This window comes from Urocampus carinirostris, chromosome 2, assembly GCF_059441175.1.
Source record: "Urocampus carinirostris isolate Australia breed hairy pipefish chromosome 2, RoL_Ucar_1.0, whole genome shotgun sequence".
NCBI lineage: Eukaryota > Metazoa > Chordata > Actinopteri > Syngnathiformes > Syngnathidae > Urocampus > Urocampus carinirostris.
In genome coordinates, this window is record NC_142350.1 from 46,207,912 (window position 1) to 46,229,801 (window position 21,890).

The 21,890-nt window shown below is 38.3% G+C and overlaps 1 protein-coding gene across 1 annotated transcript; it reads right to left on the minus strand.

Annotated features, from left to right (window-relative positions):
- Positions 1–3,219: 3,219 nt before the first annotated feature.
- Positions 3,220–20,630, minus strand: LOC148372076 (cell adhesion molecule CEACAM20-like). The gene is made up of 11 exons (XM_088326751.1): positions 20,518–20,630; positions 18,736–19,074; positions 13,677–13,955; positions 11,662–11,928; positions 11,302–11,574; positions 9,268–9,525; positions 7,911–8,019; positions 6,557–6,603; positions 6,446–6,486; positions 3,679–3,876; positions 3,220–3,365 (listed from the first exon to the last, which is right to left on the minus strand). Exons 1-11 carry the CDS (start codon positions 20,561–20,563, stop codon positions 3,270–3,272), a joined length of 1,953 nt encoding a protein of 650 aa, XP_088182877.1. The 5' UTR covers positions 20,564–20,630; the 3' UTR covers positions 3,220–3,269.
- Positions 20,631–21,890: the final 1,260 nt, after the last annotated feature.

Below are 21,890 nucleotides of genomic sequence, written 5' to 3' on the forward strand. Positions count from 1 at the left end.
ACATGCAAACTCCACACAGGAAGGTTCGATCTTATGACCTCAGAACTGTGTTGCAGACGGCCTAACCACTGTACCGCCGTGCTGCGAAAGGATAACAAAACAAATGAAAAAAAAACCGGCGAGAGAGAGAAGCCCGACGCCCTGAATTAATGATTGACGTTTTAAGCCTGAATCCCAGGCCCAGGATTTTACCTCTAACAAGAGTCCATATGGTGGCTAAGTCTATCAGTGGAAATCAAGCCGAAAGTTGAACACCATGCAAATGTGCTTAGCACAAGCATATAAAGACCAGGCTATGGCTCTGGAGCAGGTTTGTTCCAGTTCAACGCTATGCTCGCATGTCACAGGTGTCACTGAGGTCCAGTTCAAAGTCAGAAGATTTGCTTACGTTAAATGCATTGTTACCCAACGTAACATCTACTGCAGCCTGGTCATCATGGAAGGAGGATTTCCTTTTGTATGGCCCCTTCTCAAGGTTTCTTACTTTCCTTATTCGAAGGTTTTGAGGTTTTTTTGAGCATGTCGCTTTCAGATCAGGGGATGGGGTAATTTTGGCCTGTGCAATCTTTTAAGAAATTTTGTGATAAAGCGCTCTACAAATAAATGACAGGACTCGACTTTATAAGAATTAAAAAAAAAATCCATGATTTTACCGCAAAATCTGTATATTCATTTTGCTTTTAAAAGTGTATGCAAAAAAATAATAATTTTAAAATAGAAAAAGTCCAAAAGTAAACAGAAATCTTTTTCTTGTTCTATGTACGGAGAATTGCTTTAGATTACGTATATTTATTTGGTTTAGAATTTGACGGTTATCGAGTCGGTCAGCGGGTGGTGCTCAAGATTACCCGCCAGAATTAGATTCTAAAACACAGTCTCATTGTACTGTACTATTCTAAAGGAATCAATCATCCAAACAAATTGTATTTAAGCTTTAAATGATCGATTTTTCAGTTCATCGATCTTGATAATGATTGATGGATCCCAAGTATAAGTATTGACACACACAAAAGGCAGCATGGTTTGACTCTAAACAAACTTCAATATATTCACATGGAAAGCAAACTAATATTAAAGAAAACCAAAGCACATTGTGACAGGAGAACTCGAGGTGTGAAAGGGGGGGGGGGTGTTGTTTCTGTAGCAGTTGAAAGTACTGATCAATAAGCCTGATTTTAAGATAATCAACTAATTTCAATGATCAGAAATTACTTTAATGCTTGTCAGAAAGATATTCAGGCCTAGAACCAAACAGTTTGTTGTATGATCTTTTCTTGTGTTATCTCTGGGTCAGCCAAAGCATCATGTGGAGGCAGGGCCCTACATGGAGAAAAAAAAAGATTTTTCCTCCCCCACAGACTTCATCAGCTGCGGCTTTCAGGCAATAGAGAGGGAGATAACGGTCCACAGAGAATCCAAGCCTTGTGGATGGATTGTGCCAGGCTTCGTTGCCAAAGCCCTGGGCTTTGGTCTTCGTTGTCCCCATTTTCCAAAGGGGGCAAAGGCCAGCCAGGGCCCCCTTTTGGGCCGCTGTCCTGGAAGCAGGAGCAAAGAAAGAGCGACAGCGTTGCCGCCTGCCCTTTCAAATGTTGATGATGTCATCGGTCACCAGAGTTGTGTCCTGTGATCTGTTGAAGTTTCCGGTTGACACCTTTTAAAATAAAGTTCTCCAGTTTGCTGATTAATTGGCCAAAACATTATTCGGACACGCAACGAAAAAAATCTCTGACATGAATGATAACAATATGAATAGGAACTTAATCAATCTTGTGATTACAAACGACCACGCTGGGGTTCAAAACTTTATTATACAGCTGGAGATCTACCTTTAGATGAAAGGGCCCTTGTGTGCCCTGCTCTTGTGTGACGGATTGTAAGCCATTGGTTGTGTTTGCAGAGTGATGTGTTTGAATAGGTTAGGGGAAATGTATTGGTTGCAGAATGGTTTCCTACACCCAAATAAAACTACCTACTTTGGTTTTGTTTCCTGCTATTTATGCAATTATTGTATAAGAAAAAGACATTTTGGCAGACTTAACATGAAAAACAGACCCAATTATTTTAAAAAAGTATTTAGATAGATAGATAGATAGATAGATAGATAGATACTTTATTCATCCCCTAAGGGAAATTCACATTTCCAGCAGCATCCCTGAGCTGAGAACAGTACAATAATAAAGCCAAAAAGAATACAATATACAAATACCCAGTGTGACGTGCAAATGCCCACTGTAGCGTGTTATATAGAGTAACTAAATAGTGTTACACAGAATACATATTGCAGTAAGATTCAGTAATATCCAATGTAGGTGGTGTGGTTTAATGTGGGCCTTTACTCTGCCGGGTGGAGTTAAAGAGCCTCATGGCATGAGGAAGAAAAGATCTCTTCAGTCTGTCCGTAGTACAAGACAGTGACAGCAGTCTGTCGCTGAAACTGCTCTTCTGTCTGGAGATAATGCTGTGTAGTGGATGCGATGGATTGTCCATGATTGACCTCAGCTTTTTCAGTGCTCGTCTCTCAGCTACTGTTGTTAGGCTGTCCAGCTCTTTGCCCACAACAGAGCTCGCTTTCCTAGCCAGTTTATTTATTTGATTTTTGTTGTTGTGCTTTGATAAAGCAGATAATTTTTTTAATGATAATAAATCCATAAAACTGAACAATCTTAATTGTTTTTTCCCTAAACGATACAGAACAGCTAACAAATCGGTATGTGAAGCTCGGGTCCAGTGGCCAAATCTGGCCCATGATATCATTTTTTATTGTGCATAACTTCCTCAAATTTGGCTAAAATATATCAAAGCTTTGTTTGGGGTACAGTTGGTTTGGATGGCATTAGCACATTAGCATAGTTTTGTATCACCTACTATACATCATTTTTACTTTGGGATTTCCAACTCATAACAAAAGTCTACTGTAAAGCCCAAACATGAGATATTTATTTTCTCGGCCAATTCTTACAGTAATATAAACTATCTTGGCCACAAGATCTTATAGCCAGCTACAATTTTTGCATATAATAGCAAAAATTCAGAAAAACAACTTCCAGTCTAGATAATAATTAACAATGAATAAAAATGAAGCAACCAATTAGAAGAAGTAGTTTATTTGTCTTTTTCAGTCACTTTACACATTCTTTTTGGTCAAATAAATACATTTTATACTCTCACTGTAAGCAGAGTTAGCATAATCAAGCGCTAGCTATCAGTGATGATCACAATGCTAGCTGAAGTGCGGCCATCAGCGGTGAAAAAAATAGTTTCTTTGAAGGCTAGAAGTAATTCCTGGGGCCACTTGTCTCCGGTTTTGGGTTGCCGTGACAACTTGAGTCATCTTTGGGATTGGCCCAGGACTTGAAGGGGGCTGGCTAAAACCAGGGAAAAAGCCACATAAAAATGGGATAATATAATGTTGTTTGTGAAATAACTTTTAGAGTATTATATTCTGTATTATATACCGCAGCCATATCCCCCTAGTGGCAGCCTTCATAAGAGTAACATTGCAACACATTGGTGGATAGAGTCATTTCTGACTCTTTTTGGGAGATTGATACAGAGGTGGGGATTCCAAGCCCCCTCACTCAACCCAACTGAGGTGTTGGGAGTCATTAGATCTGTTGATTTGATCCATTAGGCGGCGATACTAAGATGAATGATGATCAGGAATCGCTAAATAGTTACCTGCGGGCGGATTCGTCCTCCGTTGGTTTCCAATGAGCGGGGCTCTCGTCCCTTCATGCGTCGCATGTGCGCCTCATAGGACGGCGGCCCACCGTTAATTCTGATTTCAGCGTATTCTGTCCGGCTATCCTCAAACTGGACTTGAACTCTTCCACTGGACTTTTTGTGAAGATGACTCAGGTCTGCGTAGTTCAACTCCTGGTTGGGAATGTTAACAAAATATATTCACTTCAGTGGACATCCAGGATACGGCACTTTACAGAGTGGAAAAAAATTGTTCAGCCCGTCTTTATGGCATTTTATGACATCAACGAATTATTTTTCAATCCCGAAAACTTAAACCATTGCGGTATTTGTGTCACGTTTTGCAGTGGACCCAAATGCAGGAAAGTCAGAACAGAGGACAGCTGAAGGTTCTTATCCTTCCTCGCCGAAACAGGGCCATTAAGCGACAAAGTGACCATCTGGTTGTCAGGACATGAACCTTCTCGACTGGATAGTAAACAGAAGCGGCCAAGGGAGCTTCTCTTTGCCCTTGGGGCAGGAAACAGAAGCCCCTGAGGGACCTTCTCCTCACCTTTGGGACAAGGAACGGGTGTGGCAGACAGTACTTTGTTGCCAAGAAAGGGACAGAGGAGATGGACGCTTCCTGTTGAGTCATTTAATGGTTTGTTCATTCTGTCAGGTTTGGTTTTGTTTGGGCATTTTGGTGTTTGTTTGCTGCTTTGTAAATAAATACCATCATTATTTGGATCACGCCTGCCTCAGTCTCTGGTTCCCCAATATGTGTCCACCCAAAAAGGATAACAGTGTGTGTGTATGAGTCCTGTTTGCCATCGGTCAAGGTCTTGGGAAATGTTGGTTTGCTACTAGTTTGCGTCATGGCATTATGAAAATATGCTCATGGCTGAACTACCACCCACAATGCCCTTCTATCTCTCTATTCAGTTCAGAGTCTGGTGTGCATTGTTTAGTCGGCGATACAATACTGTGTTTATTTGCTATGATCCCCAAAGCTTGCAGCAAAGCTCAAGGAGGAAACAAAAACCTGACAATAATTGAAATGAATCTTGTGTTCATAGAGGAAAAGGAAAAAGACTCACAAATCGCTACCGTTAAGTTGCATGGCCTTAGTCCATTAACTATTTAAGAGCAGTTTTTTAATTCTAATTCACCTTTGGAAGGCATTCTCTAATAATCATAGGTTTCTTTCCCCCGCTATAAGGGTATTTCATGTGTCGATCCCAACCTCAGAACTGGTATATGTCGTATCCCGGCTCTGTACTGTATTTTTGTTACTGGTGATAATCACATGGCATCTTTATCTTGCATACTTCCTGTATCAATAAAAGTGTTAGTGAAGTATCTTCTTCCTGGTCCGAAGTCCAAAGAGAAATGACGCAAACACACTCGGAGTCATCAGCCATAAAACAATGGAAGCATATCGGAACCATAAAAGTAGCTTGGATATTTAACCTGACTGTGCCTTGTACTCAACAGCCAAGATATCCTTTAAAAAAAAATGAATACCTTTAATATCCTACGTTCTAACCCGGTTGTATTGTATAATATTAAAAAATACCTGAAAAGCAATCAAACAGTAACTTTGATGAATAAAAATAAAAAACTTTCAAGTCATTTCAGAAAACATTTTTATACCTTGATGGAATTCGCTGAGATTGGTGTTTGAAAAAATATCAGTTTACATTATTTGAAATCGACCACTCAGAGATCAAGAAAATTGGGGCAATAAGTCAGCTGACAAACCAGAAGGTCTAACAAAACTTACTACACTTATGAATTGGAAAAAAAAATATTGTTGCAATTCTAAAAGTAAATTTACAGAAGACCCCTGGGATACAATATTGATCCATTCTGAGGGGGGGATTATAAAACGTTTGTTGAACCCTATGGTCATTGGCTAATGCGTTCTGAATAGTGTATACTACTTACAATATGTGTAATTTAGAATGGTTAATGATTAAATAACATGAATGAATATACTGTACATGTATAAATGTTATTTACCTATAGTGACATGAATTGATCTGGTCAGGTGGAGTAGCGAGTGGATGCAGCAAGGGGGATGGAGGTTTCAAATTGAATAAAATTAGAATATGTTCCTGCTTTCTTCTCATACTTATTCTTAATAATAGTCCAGACCGTCGATTAGTGCCAAGCGTGCAACTTAACATTTGTGTTCCCTCTTGGTATTTCTTGATAATTGCAAGCTTCTTTTCCTTGGTTATCATGTTTTTGCTTCTTCCTTTAGCATCAATTCAAGCCTTTAGCCCTGTAGCAAATAAATACAGGGCAAAAAATACAGTGTTGCATTGAACTAACTCAGTCTTTATTAAGAATTTGAGATTCTGTGAAGGGAGGTAAAGCATTGTGGGAGGTAGTTCAACCAATAGCATATCAGCATCTTCATAATGCTGTGACCCAAACCAATAGCAGACCTGCATCATAGAGATGTAATTTGACATGCGCACAAACACTTCAAAGTTCGAATTTCGAAATACTTTGTTATTGATCTGGAATTGTGGGGAAAATTATGGTATTCAACACCGTAAAATAAAAATATTGTAAGGCTGGGTACCTTATTATGTGCAACAGAATGTACTTTGGTTGTCAATTCACGGTTAGATTGGTTGAGCTAGTATACAAAAAAATGAGCCTGATTTTCCAGTTTATCGGTTTATAATGGCAAACCACTTCCTGGTTCTTTGAAGATCGGTCAGTTATAGAACCAATTGAATTTTTGTACCTGATCTGTCGATCCTGTTATGTTGTCCTGGCTTTTTCCTCCTGTAAAATATAACAGTCCATCTCTTGTAATTCGAAGTACAAAAACAAAATAAAGTATAATTTGACGTACCTGTCTGTTTCGAGGAATTTGTGTTATTGCGATTCTTCAGCTTTTGACTGCATTGTACCGTTATTAGACAAAAAACAGAGTTTAGTTCGAGGAGTTATTTCTATATCAGTTGGAAATACAGAGTGTTCCAAAAGTATTGGGCACATTTGAAGTCCAAATATCTCCACAACTATACATGGTAGTAGGATAAAAGTTGTGCTAGTTTAAAACTAGTAACATTAAGTTTGTTGTAAGGCTATAGAGTTTTTTATTTCTTTTCAGACCCATTAATGGCGTTCAATCAACCAGATAAGGCGTTATGTGTGCTTGAAAAAAAACGGAATCATAGACTGTTCAACGTGCATTTCAGAGAAAATACAGAAAAGAGCCACCAAAGAGGAAGTCCAAAGTCAGATGGCCTGGTAAATTCACAGTAGACGGGTGCCTATTACAGGCTAAAAGAACTTCAACTTCAGAAGATGTGATTGAACTGCTTTTCAGCGGAGCTCCTGTAAATGGATAAGAAGAGCCAGTAGGGAACTTTAGCGTCCTCCAACTTCCGTTTCGTGTGTCATAAAATGGATGACTGTACATGATGCGTTACAGGCTACAACTAGGCCTACAGTTGAAAAACACTGATAAACCAGTTTGTTGCGACTTTTGCAGTAAAATGCAACAGAAGATGACATCTTTGACGACTGGCTTGTTTTTAGCAATGAGGCGACTTTCCACGTAAATGGCAAAGTTAAAAAAAACAACAACACTTGAATATGGGGTACTAAGAACACTCATGAGCCTCTTGAGCATCAGCGAGATTCACCAAAGGTGACTGTGTTTTGTGCCATTTCTAAGAAAGCTGTCTACGAACCATTGTTCTTTGAAAGGGCAACAGTAAGTGGTGAGATGTACCTCCACATGCTGGAAAACAGGTTAATGGATGAATTGAGTGAGAAAGAGTCAGGTGACCACCACACTGGAGCTTCAGGGTTAGACTATTTCATTTCTGAACACAACACTGCTAGCAGATCGATTGGATGGTCAAGGAAGAATCATCACAATCTCTGATCTCCACATCTCACACCATGCCATTTCTTATTTTGGGGATTGGTGAAAGGATTGGTCTATGTGCGCCGTATTCCAAGAGACGTAGAATGAGCTGAAGGCACTAATAGCAGAAGTGGTTGTAACCATTAACAATGCAATGCTGGAAATGTTTGGCAATAATTTGGTATGTGTTGTGTGCTCACATTGAACATCTTCAAACATTTCAAGTAAAACTTAAGATCACACGCTTTCTGGTTTTACCACACGTGTTTATATATCCTCTATAATTTCTGTGATATGCAATGTCAAAATGTGCATTTAGTATATTTACCGTTTCCAGTAAACGGCGTATCCACCGCCAGCAGCCGCGCCACAAACAATTAAACACCCAACTACGATTCCCGCGATGCAGCCGGCCGAACACGTAGCAACTGCTTCGTCTGTGAAGGTTTAAAACAATACAGTGAACATTCGTTTATTGCCAAAAAGTTGAAAATTTGTGAAAAAGAAACCTTTTTTTTCTACTGTTATCATTACATTACGGGTTTTAGAGCAAATTGGTATTGTAAAAGAATTTGCACATATATGACGTATTAAAATACGTAGTAAAATGTTCTTTAAGGATTGGCATCAAGCTCAGGTCCGGGGACCAAATTTTCGCTCAAGATATCATTATTCATGTGCATAGCTTCCCCAAATTTGGCTAAAATGCATCAGTAATATAACTTCTAATACTATACGCCCAGGCACCAGGTAGCCCCCTATAATCCCGAATAGCCTGCGTACTGGTTCTGAAAATATAACAAGGGTTATTGTGATTTTCTAGAAAACTTGATTTTTAACTGGCCTGATGTTTAGTGGTTGACTGAGCCTATTTTAAAGTCTAATATTACAAGAAGGTAATATCATAGTAATAACATAGCAACAACATAGTAATAACATGTTATTTTAGAAAAGCATATGGAACAAGTAGCCTTTTGCGCTGAACAGTATCAAAAAAGTAGCTGTTGGTTTTACAAAGGTTGGTGACCGCTGCAGGAGAACAATAGACCCCCCAGTTAAGGCATCCCCGCCTTGCAGCTTTTTCATTTTACGGGTGGAATGAGACTTTGATAAAATACTGTATTTTTTATACTGTATTTTCAGTATTTGCTATTGTTCCCAAGGCTTACCTCGCTAAGTTTCATAGAGGCAATTAAAGATAGGAAATCCTCTAAGGGCATGACAAACCTTCAAGTCATTAAATTAGTTGTAATTTCAATCTGCCATCTTGTAACTCTCTGCATCCACCCCACTAGTCCACTTGACCAGCTCAAGTCACATCAGACCAATGGTAGATCAAATGTATTTTTTCGTTTACTTTTGCTATTTAATTATATGCATGTATATTACAAATGAGAAGTACTTTCTATATACTAATTTGTTATTTTAATGTTTTTATCTTGTGTACTGGGGGTTCACAACCCATTAGCTACGCATTATCATAGGTGTTTGTCACCTGCTAACAGATATCTCACTTTGGGCCCCCCACATGGGAACCGATTAATGTCAGAAGAAGTGGAGAGATTGTTTAGCCAATCAGAATGCACGCTGCAAATCAATCAAGTACCGGAAACGTGAAAAGTCCGAGGGTTCGCTGTACCGATCTTCCTGTAAAATGCCATTTACAAAAAATCGATTATTCTCACCCGTCACTGCCAACACGTGTACTGCCGACACGTTTTTCCCAGTGACGTTATTTGTCGCCGTACAGACGTAGCTTCCGCCATCTTGAAAACCGATGTCGTTTTTGACGAAAGTTGAAGAATTGTGAAGCACCGTTGATTGGTTCCAAATGGTCCACGTAAACGTGGCAGATGGGACGGACGAAGCCGAACAGGACAACGTTAACGTTTGCTTCACCGCTATTTGGCTAGGTCCGGTTATTTGGACTGGATCTGGACCATCTGAAAAACAGGGACATGTTTTAATTGGTCTGTATGGTTTAATAGTAACTAGGGATGCAAGCTAACTATCGGGTAAACAATTACTGGATAACGATAAAATTTGACGTCAGTTATCTGCTCGATAGAAAAAAAAAAGACCTGATAGTAAGTCACTTGGATCCACAATAATATTTAACAAGCCGACATTACTTGTTCGAAAGATTTGAAGCGTTTATGAATTGATTTTGGCCAAGGCATGTGTGACATTAAGTATTTGAGCGTTTGTGTAATGTTTTTGTCATGTATTGGATACACCCATAATCATAATTATATGGACTTTCTGTGATATCTATAGGTTATTATTATGGTCCTCAAAACAATAGCTTATTATAGTTTATCATAGTTAATGGCAAAAAAAGTAAGGTTTATAGAAACTGAATTCAGCACACTACTGTTCACCAGAGGATGCCAACAGGCAGACAAACTGGAAGATCCCACACTTGATCCTCATCACCTGAACCTGATTGTAATCAGGTATTTAAGGACTGTGCCGACAGCAAAAGCTGTTTGATAATTTTTTTGCCCTTGATGTTTAAAATCTCCTCCCCGAGTACACCTGTCGTCAATTTAGTTTTAAATTCCTGAACTTTTCAGGCAATGAGTGTTTCTGAACTCTGTTTTTTGTTACTCGTATACTCCCTCCCTCCAATGTTCGCACCCCTTCTGTTGATTCCCTTGACGTCTTGTCAGTCCGCTTGCATTTCTGTGCTTGGATCCGTCTACCCAAAACATAACAGTATTAGTAACTTTGCATGCGTTGTCAGTTCTTTTCTGAATAAAGCATGCATATAAAAAAAAAGTGATCGATACTGGTCTCCAGAGGCAGGATTTTAGTGATTATCTATATCGTTAGAAAAAACATTTATCATGCATCCCGAACAGTAACTTATTCACGTTTAACAAGCAACCTAGACATTCATTTTTTCCAGAAATCACAATGCATGATTTTTTAACGATTTATTTGTGTGATACAGCTGCAAATATGTATTTGAACACCTGAGAAAATGAATGGTAATATTTGGTTAATATTTGGTAGAGTACCACGAGGTGATCTCTTGCATGGGGCTCCACTCCGATTGAGATTGACCTTCATGTTTAGCTTCTTCCATTTTCTACTGATTGCTCCAACAGTGGACCTTTTTTCACCAAGCTGCTCTGCAATTGCTCCGTATCCCTTTCTAGCCTCGTAGAGGTGTACAATTTTGTCTCTGGTGTCTTTGGACAGCTCTTTGGTCTTCGCCATGTTACAAGTTAAAGTCTTACTGATTGTATGGGGTGGACAGGTGTCTTTCTGCAGCTAACGACCTCAAACAGGTGCTTCTGATTCAGGATGATACATAGAGTGCAGGTGGACTTCTAATGGGCGGCCAAACAGGTCTTTAAGGGTCAAAATTCTTGATCATACACAGGTGTTCAAATACTTATTTGCAGCTGTATCACACAAATAAATGGTTAAAAAAACATGCATTGTGATGTCTGGATTTTTCTTTTTAGTTTATCTCTCTCAAAGTGGACATGCACCTATGATGAAAAATTCAGACCCCTCCATTATTTCTAAATGGGAGAAATAGCAGAATAGCACGGTGTTCAAATACTTATTTTCTTCACTGTATAACATGCATTTCAAAAAACTTGTTATCAATATTGGCTTTGAGGCAAGATTTTATCGATTTTCAGTATTGGGAGAAAAAAAACTGTTAGCCTGCATCCTTAATAGTAACTTTTGAAATGACGTACAGTTTACAACCATGCTCGCCGATTTTTCATCCTGGTTAATGGGGTTTATAACCCGACAGGAATACTCAGCGCTGTCAGATCTATTGACGGTTTGGAAGGATAAAGTTCGGTTCTCGTCGATCAGTGTCACTCGTTTGTCCAGGACCAAATCCGAACTGTCCTTCGTCCATTGTCTGAAGAAAACAGACCCAGAAGAGACGCAGGTCATATTCATCGGCAGACCTTCAATTGGTTGACCCGTTGACAGTCTGAGGAAAGTGTTGGAAATTTTCTCTGTTGAAAGCAGGATTATTAAGAGAAGAAAAAGCGACAACAAAAAAACGTCCGTATTTATGTTGCGTGGGATCATTTTTAACACACCTATGACTTTAACAGGCGATTTCCGAGATTCTTTGTGTCTCAGAGTGATGCCGTTAAAAGACCGGCAGCTGTAGTTTCCACTCTGACCCTGCCGAATGTCGAGTAGGGACAGTTTCGATTCCAAGGATGACAAAAGTCGTCCGTCCAGGAACCAGGCAAAGATGGCCGCCGGCCTGGAATTGGCGGAGCAGGAAAGAAACACATCCGATCCTTCTGCAATGTATTCTTGATTTGGCGAAACTTCGAGATGCGCGTCGTCCGGACCATCTGGACACAAAGAATTTGAAATGAGTTTCAGTTTAGGTTGTAAATACAGTGGACCCTCGGGACATGGCTACCCTACCTTACAACTATTTCACTTTACGGTGTGGAATTAGATATTTTTCTTCCACTTTTTACGGCATTTTCCACACTTTATGACGTCTGCAACAAATTATTTTGCGTGCCCCCGTAAATTTGCGGATTTTGTGCATCTAACTTGCTTGATGTGTCTCTAAGAAGCCTTGCTGCTATTGGTCGACATCATAAAAAATGCTGGTCTGGATTACATCTCGACAGCCTGAAAATGCTGATATGCCATTGGCTGAACTACCTCCCACAATGCCTTTCTCTTTATTCAATTTAGAATATTGTGTACTTTGTATCGAATTCACTGATACAATCATTTATTTGCACTGTATTTCGTCGCTATGGCTGCCAAGAATTGCAGTAATGCTTAAGGGAGAAGCAGAAAATAACTTGTGATTTATTAAGAAATGCAAATAAGGCATACAGATGACAAATTTGAATATTTCTCTTCTTATTTTGGGTCAATTATTTCCTAAAATTACTCGAATTGAAAAATATTATATTATATATGAATATGATACTATATTCGCTTTTTTTATTTTATTTAATCAAATAATTTGTTGCGATTGACAGCTGTAGATGTCAAATAACTGTTTTAGCTGGATTGTCGTTTTTTGCTGGGCTATAAACATTTTTGTCTGGATTGCCATTGACGGTTAATTAGGAGAAAGATCCATTCTAGCTAGGCTGCCATAAACGGCCATATATATCAAATATCAATTTTAGCTAGTCTGCCAAAGGTGTTTACTAATTTCAAATTTATTTTGGTCATTATGATATTTGATAAAATATTTCTTGACTAGATTGCAATAAACAGATAAAGACATCAAAGATCTATTAAAGCTATGCAGCCATAGACAGCTATAGATGTCAAATATACATTTTAGCCAGGCTTTTACAGCCATTTACTCATTTTAAATACATTTTTCTCATTTAGATCAAACAATTCCTAAAATATTTAACTAGATTGCAGTAGATGGCTGAGGACATCAAAGATCAATTCTAGCTAGGCTGCCATAGACATCTATAGACATAAAATATTTTTATCAAGGCTGGTAGTGAATGCGTTAATAAATACTTTTTGCAGTGATATATATGAGTTTTGAAAATGAACCATAACATGTGAAATTCAGTCTTAGGATCAACTCTTCGAATATACTGTATCTTCTGGACTGTAAGGCACACCTGATTGTAAGGCCTCGGAATATTCCTATGTGAGCTATTTATTTGATATATAAGGCGCAGCTGACTATAAGGCGCATTGAATTAAAACTACAGTGTTGCACAACAACAACACATCTAGAAAAACATACTTCATAGAACATAAATAGGAAATCTGATTTCACAACTAAATTAACACAAGTCGTTCATAAATGGTTACCGCATGTAGAAGCTTTTCATTTTACTGTTATGCATTTCTGACTTTATTTACTGTACAGCATTTTCAATCCAGAAGGCACACTTTCTGACTTCCGGCATTTTTTTGTTTTTTTAGGTGCGCCTTATAGTCTGGAAAATATCGTAATAGTGGCTTTTTCATTGTATATCTTTAAGCAGAGACCCCCGCGACCCTACTGAGGATAAGCGGTGTAGCTAATGAGATGAGATGAGATCTTTAAGCAGGACAGGAGTCTGAAATTTACAGGTGTTTGCAAGGCGTCCCTTACAGCTGATGGAGAGCTGCACCGATTCACTGGAACTTTGGCTGACAGCATTGGTGACCCGGCATCTGTACCGGTTCTGGTCGTATCGGGTCACGGGAGCGATGGCAAGGGTGGCGCCCCCATCGAAGAACTGGACCCTGTCACCGGCCGAGATCTCGGCGCTGCCGTTGAGCCATTGGAAGGAGGTAAGCGATCCCGAAGACGAGCAGGACAGTCGGAGGGTGCTGTTGAACTCTACCAGGTCTGTGGTGTTGAAGTTTAACTCGATGTCCGAGACTGGGACTGCAGAGAAAATAACAATCAGGAGAAGGTATTAAAAATACTCTAGACTAGTGTTTTCAGACCAGTGTTTTCAGACCATTGTTCCGCGGCACATTGGTGCGCACAATTATTAATTGCCGTATTGTGCTGTGGGAAATTGTCCAAATTGTGTGCCTGTGCGGTCTAGCGAAGGCTTTCTTTAATTTGGATTTACGTTTACAGGAGACTCAAAGACACCGTCTGGTGTTGTGCCACAGGATATTTTCAATAAAAGAAATGTGAATTAAAAAAGGTTGAAAATCTCTGCTCTAGACCCAGGGTGTCAAAATAAAATCAGGGTTTATACACCTTTTTTCATGGCCCAGTTCAAGCATGTTTAAAGACTTTCAAAGCAACTTCTCCAGTACAAATTAAATAAATATGGTGCGGATCATGTATTTTGCAGAGCCACAAATGTTTTTGCAATTTAAATATGTGTTTTTTAATCTTACGTGTACTTTTATTAAAACAGTTCATTATTAGATCTTGAGTAAATTGCAAATATAAATTTGTAGATCTGAACATGTGTGTAAATTTTGAGACAAATCCCTCCACATATTATTGGTAGGTAAAAATGACATTTTCAGTTGCTGGAAGTTCTTTCCGTTACAATTTACCACTGGGAAACGATAGTTTTTTGTAGTCCTATAACATAATCCATAATTGATACGTAATCCTTGGATTGTAGGAGTGGGATGCACCTCTCCTTTTAGGCGCCATCCGTTGGGGGCCATGAAGCTTCAAAGGACAACGCCGTACAAACTAATGACCACTCGCCGTTAATCACATGGGAAGAAGAAATGCATGGTAAAGCAAAGCCACCAGAGAGCAGTGTTGCATCATTTTTCAGCTGACTTGTTAAGAAACATGGCAACAATTTCAAGCACTTATAAAGCAAGTCATGTTTATTTGTGACGCCCTCACTCAAGATAAGTCTCAAAATGCTGCATAGACCACAGATTATTGCAAACTACAGATATTATTACATCAACCCCCGATCTAAAACCTGCATTAGGGCAAGGAAACACTCAAAAACCTCAACATGAGGAAATGAAGAAACCTTGAAAAGGGGCTGCACATGAGATATCCCCCTTCCAGGATGACCAGGGTGCAATGCATGTTGCGAGGGCATCAGCAAACATCAGCAACATGAAATATAGGTCATTCATAAGCTATAGAATATAAGTGCATTTTCAGCCTAGATTTAAACAGTACTTCATCCAAAATTCAAGCACTTTTCAATAATCATAAAACAACATTAAAATTGAAGCATTTTCATGGATTTCAAGCACCCGTACGAACCCTGTCAAATGGACTGGGGGTCAAATAAAACAATTTACTACAAGCCGAGGGCCGGACTGATTGAATTTTAAAATGTGGGAACCTGACCTACTGAAAACCCAACACATATATTCAAATCAGATAAATAGAGCAATATTTTCTTATGCCTCTTTCAGTAATCCATATCTTTCAACAAGTAAAAAAGACCTTGATATAAAAAGCCCCATTAAATGAACATGTACTGATTGAAGCCAATGTAACTCACACCATCAGTAACCTTAGGTTTTATTTTAACAAAAGCTGGCTGAATTGACTATAAAGACAAAAATAATGTTAGCAATTTTCTTTCACTCATTTGAAATTACAACAACATTAGGTGCAAACGTCTATTATCCAGAAACAACACTTTCTTTCACCCCTTAACGTTTAACCCCGTCACGATGAGTCTGAAACAAGATACCCAAAAACTGTAAAGCTGGGATAGCATATAAGTTCCCTGGGTAGTCAGCTCATGAGAATATATTCTTCAAACATGGACTCGTTACATCCAGGACCATCCAGTGAATCCAACCGTGTGGAATTTGTGTGGAAACACACGATATTTCTGACGGATAAAAAAAATTCACCTAAAAGCATTTCTGCATCATTGGATATTCCATCTTGTCATCCGTCTGTTTCGACATAATTCCCGTTTACAAATAAACAGACTCGTAAAATTATTCCCAATATGGCAGTTCGCCTCTGACCTTTTGATTGACACAACTCTCAGCCAATAGCATGCTTTTTTCCACGGTCCACAGCCCTCATTAGCCTATAAGGGCCTGTATTGATAAAATAAACACCGCCCCTGTTATCTCCAAATAGCTTTAGCCAGTGTGCACAATAATTGATTGACTTCTGGAAAGACAAGTTTTATAACTCTTTCAAAATGTATAAAAAAATGGCCAAAGTAAAATACTCAGTTGCAGATGTTTTATAGTTGTAAACTGGTCATCTCCAAATAGCCACTTTTGGAAATGCTCCCCTTAGAAAAATCTGTAAAATCTCTTACAGCAATGTTAAAGGCTTTAGCAAAAGTAATGTATAGTACAAAAATACAATTCCTGGTGTATGATACAATAATGAATCAAGAAATTCTCAGGGGCCATTGAAAACCTGGCTGGATGTGGCCCCTGGGGCCTAACTTTCACATGTGGATCTCAAACTTGTTTTACTTGAGCGACGCCAGAGCTATGGTGAGTTTGGGTTATACTATATTAAGATTGACAAACTATTTTTGAGATAAAAAGCAAAACCATGATAAACATTGAAACAAAGATTGCTAACGTCAAGAAATACAAAGAAGGAACACGACCTGCTACCTTAGCTAAGTTGCATGGCTATAACCAATCAACAATCAGGACTATTATTAAAAATACAATTAGCTCAACTACCTCCCACAATACCTTTGCCTCGTATAATTCAGTTCAGAATAACTCCAGACTTCAAAAGTTGGCAATGTACCATTTTTGTCCTTTTTGCAGTGATGCAAAAGCATGATAACGATGGAAATGAACCTAATAATTGTCAAAATATTTAAAAGGAGGCACACAAATCACTATCCTAGCGAACTTGCATGTCTGTAACCAATCAATGTTTGGGACAATTATTAGAATTGAGGACTGATTCAAGCAGGAAAATATTTAAGGGCATTGGAATCCTTGCAAGATGAGTCAGCGGACAAGCGTTTGACCTGAAGCATGTGAACGCCTGCATGGACCAGCTGGCAGAGATGGGAAGCTGTGTCGTTGCCGTCATAGACTTTCTGGACTAGTTTGCAGTCTGGGGGCGTCGCTGCTGTCAGGCACTTTCCGGACAAATTTTCAACATGTTACCTAGTGTTTACTATGTTAGTGTACTCTAATGCTAAATGTAATTCACACTAGTCAGGTTTCTCTTTTTCCTCACGCTGAGGTTTTGAGTTGTTCCTTGCCCGCATGTTGGTTTAAGATCAGGTAATTGTGTCATTGTAATCCTGTGCAGTCCTTTGAGACATTTTTGTGATTAAGGGCTATATAAATAAATTTGACTTGACTTGACTTGCAAGTAGGAAGTTTAAAATGAGTTTCATTACTAATCCAACGGCCTGTCTCCTCCCCCCTCTGCATCCATACGCTACTCCACTGCACCAGTTCAACTCAAGTCATGTCACACAACAGGTAAATGTCCTTGTTCCTTGATATCTATATTATGTATTAGGTTATTAAACAAAAGCATGTATATCATGCAAAGAGCGCAATACTTACTATGTACTGTAATACCCCTTGGTCTGCTCAACGAATCACTCAGTCGCTGATTAAGTCTCGTCGGCCATTAAGTGACAACATAACAGGCGGTATAACATTCACACAGAAGCTAATGTTGGACATAACACACACCAACTTTAAATCACAAAGCATCCGCATCTTTCACCCCCTCCCTCACGACACGTCTTTTCTTAAAGGGACAATGCATGAACTCAAAAGTAACATACAATATAATAATATTTCTTTGCTTTGGGTTTAGAAGGCGTAATCAAATCACCATATATTCGTATATACAGCAATTTCACCTTACATTCCCATACCTGTCAACCTCCAGGGCTCCATGCCCTTACAAAATGTTATATATTCCCTTACAAAATAATCTTACACCATATATTTTTTTTCAAACATGTTTATATATGTAGTTTGACATGTTATATTGTACATGTGTTTCGTTATATCATGCATATATATTGTTAACATTTGGTTGTGAGATACTGAGTTGCTCGACATGAATGAGGTTTATTATAAAAAAACTTGGACGTTCATTGTAGAAGGAAAAAATACATGCAAATATAATTAAGTAGAATAATACATTTTTTCTTTCAAATTATTAATTCATTTTCTGCATTAAATTATTGTTGATACTATTCGGATTTAAGGGATAACCACAAGGCTGTCTTTTTTCATTTTCTCCTTTTATACTTCCTTTTTTTCTTAACATCTTTATACAACATTAATGATTCGTAATATAATGCATCAAAGCAAGTGAGCCGTTTGAGAGCCGGCTCTCTTTAATGAGTTGAGCCAAAAAAGCCGATTCTCTAGAAAAAGACGGACTTCCTTTTACTACATAACTACCACATGAAATCCGAGGCGGCAGACGCATGCGCACAGTAGCATCAAACCGCTCGCTTCGTTTGCAACGAAAAGAAACGATACTGAGATAGAGGCTATCGCGGCGAACTCGTTTGACTTGATTTATTTGCCGTTTTGTCATAGTCGGTATATACCGGATGGTACCCATAACGGATATATTTGAGTTTTTTCGTACAGATTTTCTTGTACGTCGTACATGTCTTAAAATGCATAATAAACGTACTTTGTACGGCAAAAACGTACATGTTGACAGGTATTCAATCCCCACCTCAGAACGATTCAATGCCGTATCCCAGGGTCCTCTGTACACATCTGCTTACCTAACGTCTGCAGCCTGGTAGACCCCGTGATTTGCTTTCCCTCATCCGTCACGATAGCAAGTCTATATTCTCCGCTGTCGTCCAGACTCAACTGAGCAATCTCCAGAGACCCGTTGAGTAAGAAGAGGGTGATCCTGTCCGCAAAATGGGAATCCGACGTGTTTCCGGAAGGCGTGGCGGTGATCACCGGGATCTCGTGGTTGCTGCTGTTGATGAAGGTCCAAGTGAGCGTCAAGAAGAGATTCGGCGTGGGAATTAACGTCGTTTGGAGCGTCACTGAATGTCCCACGGCTGCGGTTAAAGGCCCATCGGGTAGGACGCCGGATCCCGTGGTCAGACCTGCAAAACATATTTGCCAGTACAAAAAAAGAGAAAACATCAAGCACAAATTGACAAAAGGAAACAACTAAATATCCTCCCAAAAATCAGCTGTACAATACTAGACAATTCCAGAGGCAATTGTGAGAGTTGGTGCTGGATCTGGAAGATGTTGGCATAAAACCGGTAGCAGGTGGGGAAACACTAGGTTTACATTAAAATTGATTTTAAAACTTCCACTTGCAAGGATAGTCGTGGCCTTACAGATTTCCTTAGTCCCGATGACCGATTGGTTACGGTCATGCGACTTAGCAAGGGTAGCCATTTCTGTGCCTTCTCCATATTTCTTGACCATAGCAAGCTTCATTTCTATGGTTATAACGTTATTGCTTCTCCTTTTAGCATCACTGCAAGCCTTGGGACCCATAGCCAATAAAAACAGGACAAAATATATTATTGTATCGCGGAATCGCTAAGTCTTTACGACCCGACTGATAGCTCTTCGGCATTTCAACTTGAACTGGTACAGTGGAGTAGCAGGTGGATGAAGGGTGGGGGATGTCGGATTCATATCAAAACTGATCATAAAACTTCCAATTGCGAGGACTGTCATGCCCATTCCTTGTTTTAATTGCATATTTATTTTTAACAATAGTCCAGATTGTTAATTGATTACAGCCATGCAAGGGTAGAAATATGTGTGCCTCCTTTATATTTCTTGATGATTTATTTTCCTTAGTTACCACGTGTTTCCTTTTCTCTATAGCATCAATGCAAGCCTTGGGACCCATAGAAAATGAATACAGTACAACTCGCTATGTCTTTACGAAACACATCCGATTTTGAACTGAACAAAGAGAGAGAAAGGGATTGTGGGAGGTAGTTCAGCCAATAGCATATTGACAATTTCTGTATATTGTGACGCAGCGCAGTAGCCGACCTGCATTTTATATAACGTCGATCAATAGCGGCCATGTATCTTATAGACATTATTTAGTTCCAAGTGTTTGCGTATGTGCAATAATTTGTCGTTGATGTCGTAAAGGGGCCCAAAAAACATTGTATTCCACACCATGAAGTGAAAGCATCATAAGGTGGTGTTACTGCATCCCTTAGGTCTACTGTTTGTCGAAATTGAGAAACTGAGTTGCTAACTAGTATATGTATCGATGATTGCAGGCTTCGCTTCCATGGTTATCATGTTTTTGCTTCTCCCTTTAGCTTCACTGCAAGCCTTGGGACCCAAAGCAAATTGATGCATTGAAAAATAGTCGGGGAAAGAGGGCCCCGAAATGATCTTGTTCCATTACGTTGAAAAAGTTATAAATCAGTGGTGCTGTGTTCCTGGGGTATACTATCATTAAGTTTATGACTGGGTTTAGTTTGTTGGACTTTGACAGTCTATAATAATCTACCATAATCATACCATTTTGCTGTTTTTAGGTCAACTAGAAGAGTTCCTACCTGCGAAAGCCGCCGAGACGACGCAAAATATTCCTCGAACGTCCATTTCATCTTATGGGGAAATGTTCTTCCGGAAAAGGAAAAGAGACTACCTAGCTGTGCAAAGGGCCACAGTCCATCCACAATCAACGGAAAATGACTTCTTAGTGAAGAAAGGTAGTGTGGTATTGCCCTCTAGTGTTTCATTTTTGTTTCAAAACTGAAAATCTCCTAATTCAAATATTTAAAGTGTTTAAAGGTTCAAGTTTGGAAATATAATGGATATAAAATACTGCAAGATGGATAACAAATATGTATTTTAAAATGTTACAAATAAATAAAAATACAAAGAAAAAAGTAAATTGAAATTATGTTTAAAATCATATATTAAAAAGTAAATAGAATACATTCAAATCCAAAATTATAAAATGACAACAAAAAGTAATAATTTAAATACATCATATATATATAAATATACACACACACACACATATATATATATATATGTATGTATTGACATACATACATATATGTATATATATATATATATATATATATATATATATATATATATATATATATATATATATATATATATATATATATATCTCTTTTATATATATATACACAAAGTATAAAATAAACTCAAATACTTAAAAATGTATATAGTAAAAATATACAAAATACATAGATAAGAAAACAAATTCAGATCAGTTTAAAATGTTGTAATTTTATGTAAAGAAAATATTTGAAAATGGGTGGTTGGCTAGTTGGTTGGTGTGTTGGATCCCTTAACCTCACCGGTCTATTTCCTGTGGTGTGTCTTGGGCAAGTACAGCCTGGTGGTGGCCATCCAAGGCCAAAGCAAAAAAGAAATTCAAGACAATCAAAATAAAAATAAAAATAAGTAAAAAATAAATGTAAGTAAATTAAAAAATATATACAAAAGATGAAAAATGAAAAGCAAAAAAAATGATTAAAATACACTAAAGAAATAAATATGAAAATGTTAAAAAAATGAGCAAAAGAAAATTCAACATAATAAATAGATATGATTATTAGAATTGAAAAAAAAATGAACAAAATAAATCAAATCAACCAAATGACATGTGCTTAAAGTTGAGGTCATATTACTGAGGCCTATGGGAGCCTATCAGGGAATGACTCGGATCATCTTGTGTATTCTTTTAAAGTGTCCATTTTTACATTTGATTTTTACATTGGTCATCTATAATGCTCTTGTTATTAATGATACTATTTTGTTTAGGTGCCACTTTTGTCCCCAATGACCCCGTAAAAAATGTTAAAATGGTTACTATGACAACAATATACATATACATGTTATTATACATGTAATTAAAAAAATAATAATTTGTTGATTTGGTGCCACTCTT

Bases quoted from the DNA above. Each gene is read 5' to 3' on its own strand.
- LOC148372076 (XM_088326751.1), bottom strand. From the start codon at position 20,563: ATGGACGTTCGAGGAATATTTTGCGTCGTCTCGGCGGCTTTCGCAG. The intron at 13,956-18,735 runs GTAAGCAGATGT...TTTTCTCTGCAG, and splicing joins TACCAGGCTGCAGACGTTAG to TCCCAGTCTCGGACATCGAG. The intron at 6,487-6,556 runs GTACGTCAAATT...TATATTTTACAG, and splicing joins AAATTCCTCGAAACAGACAG to GAGGAAAAAGCCAGGACAAC.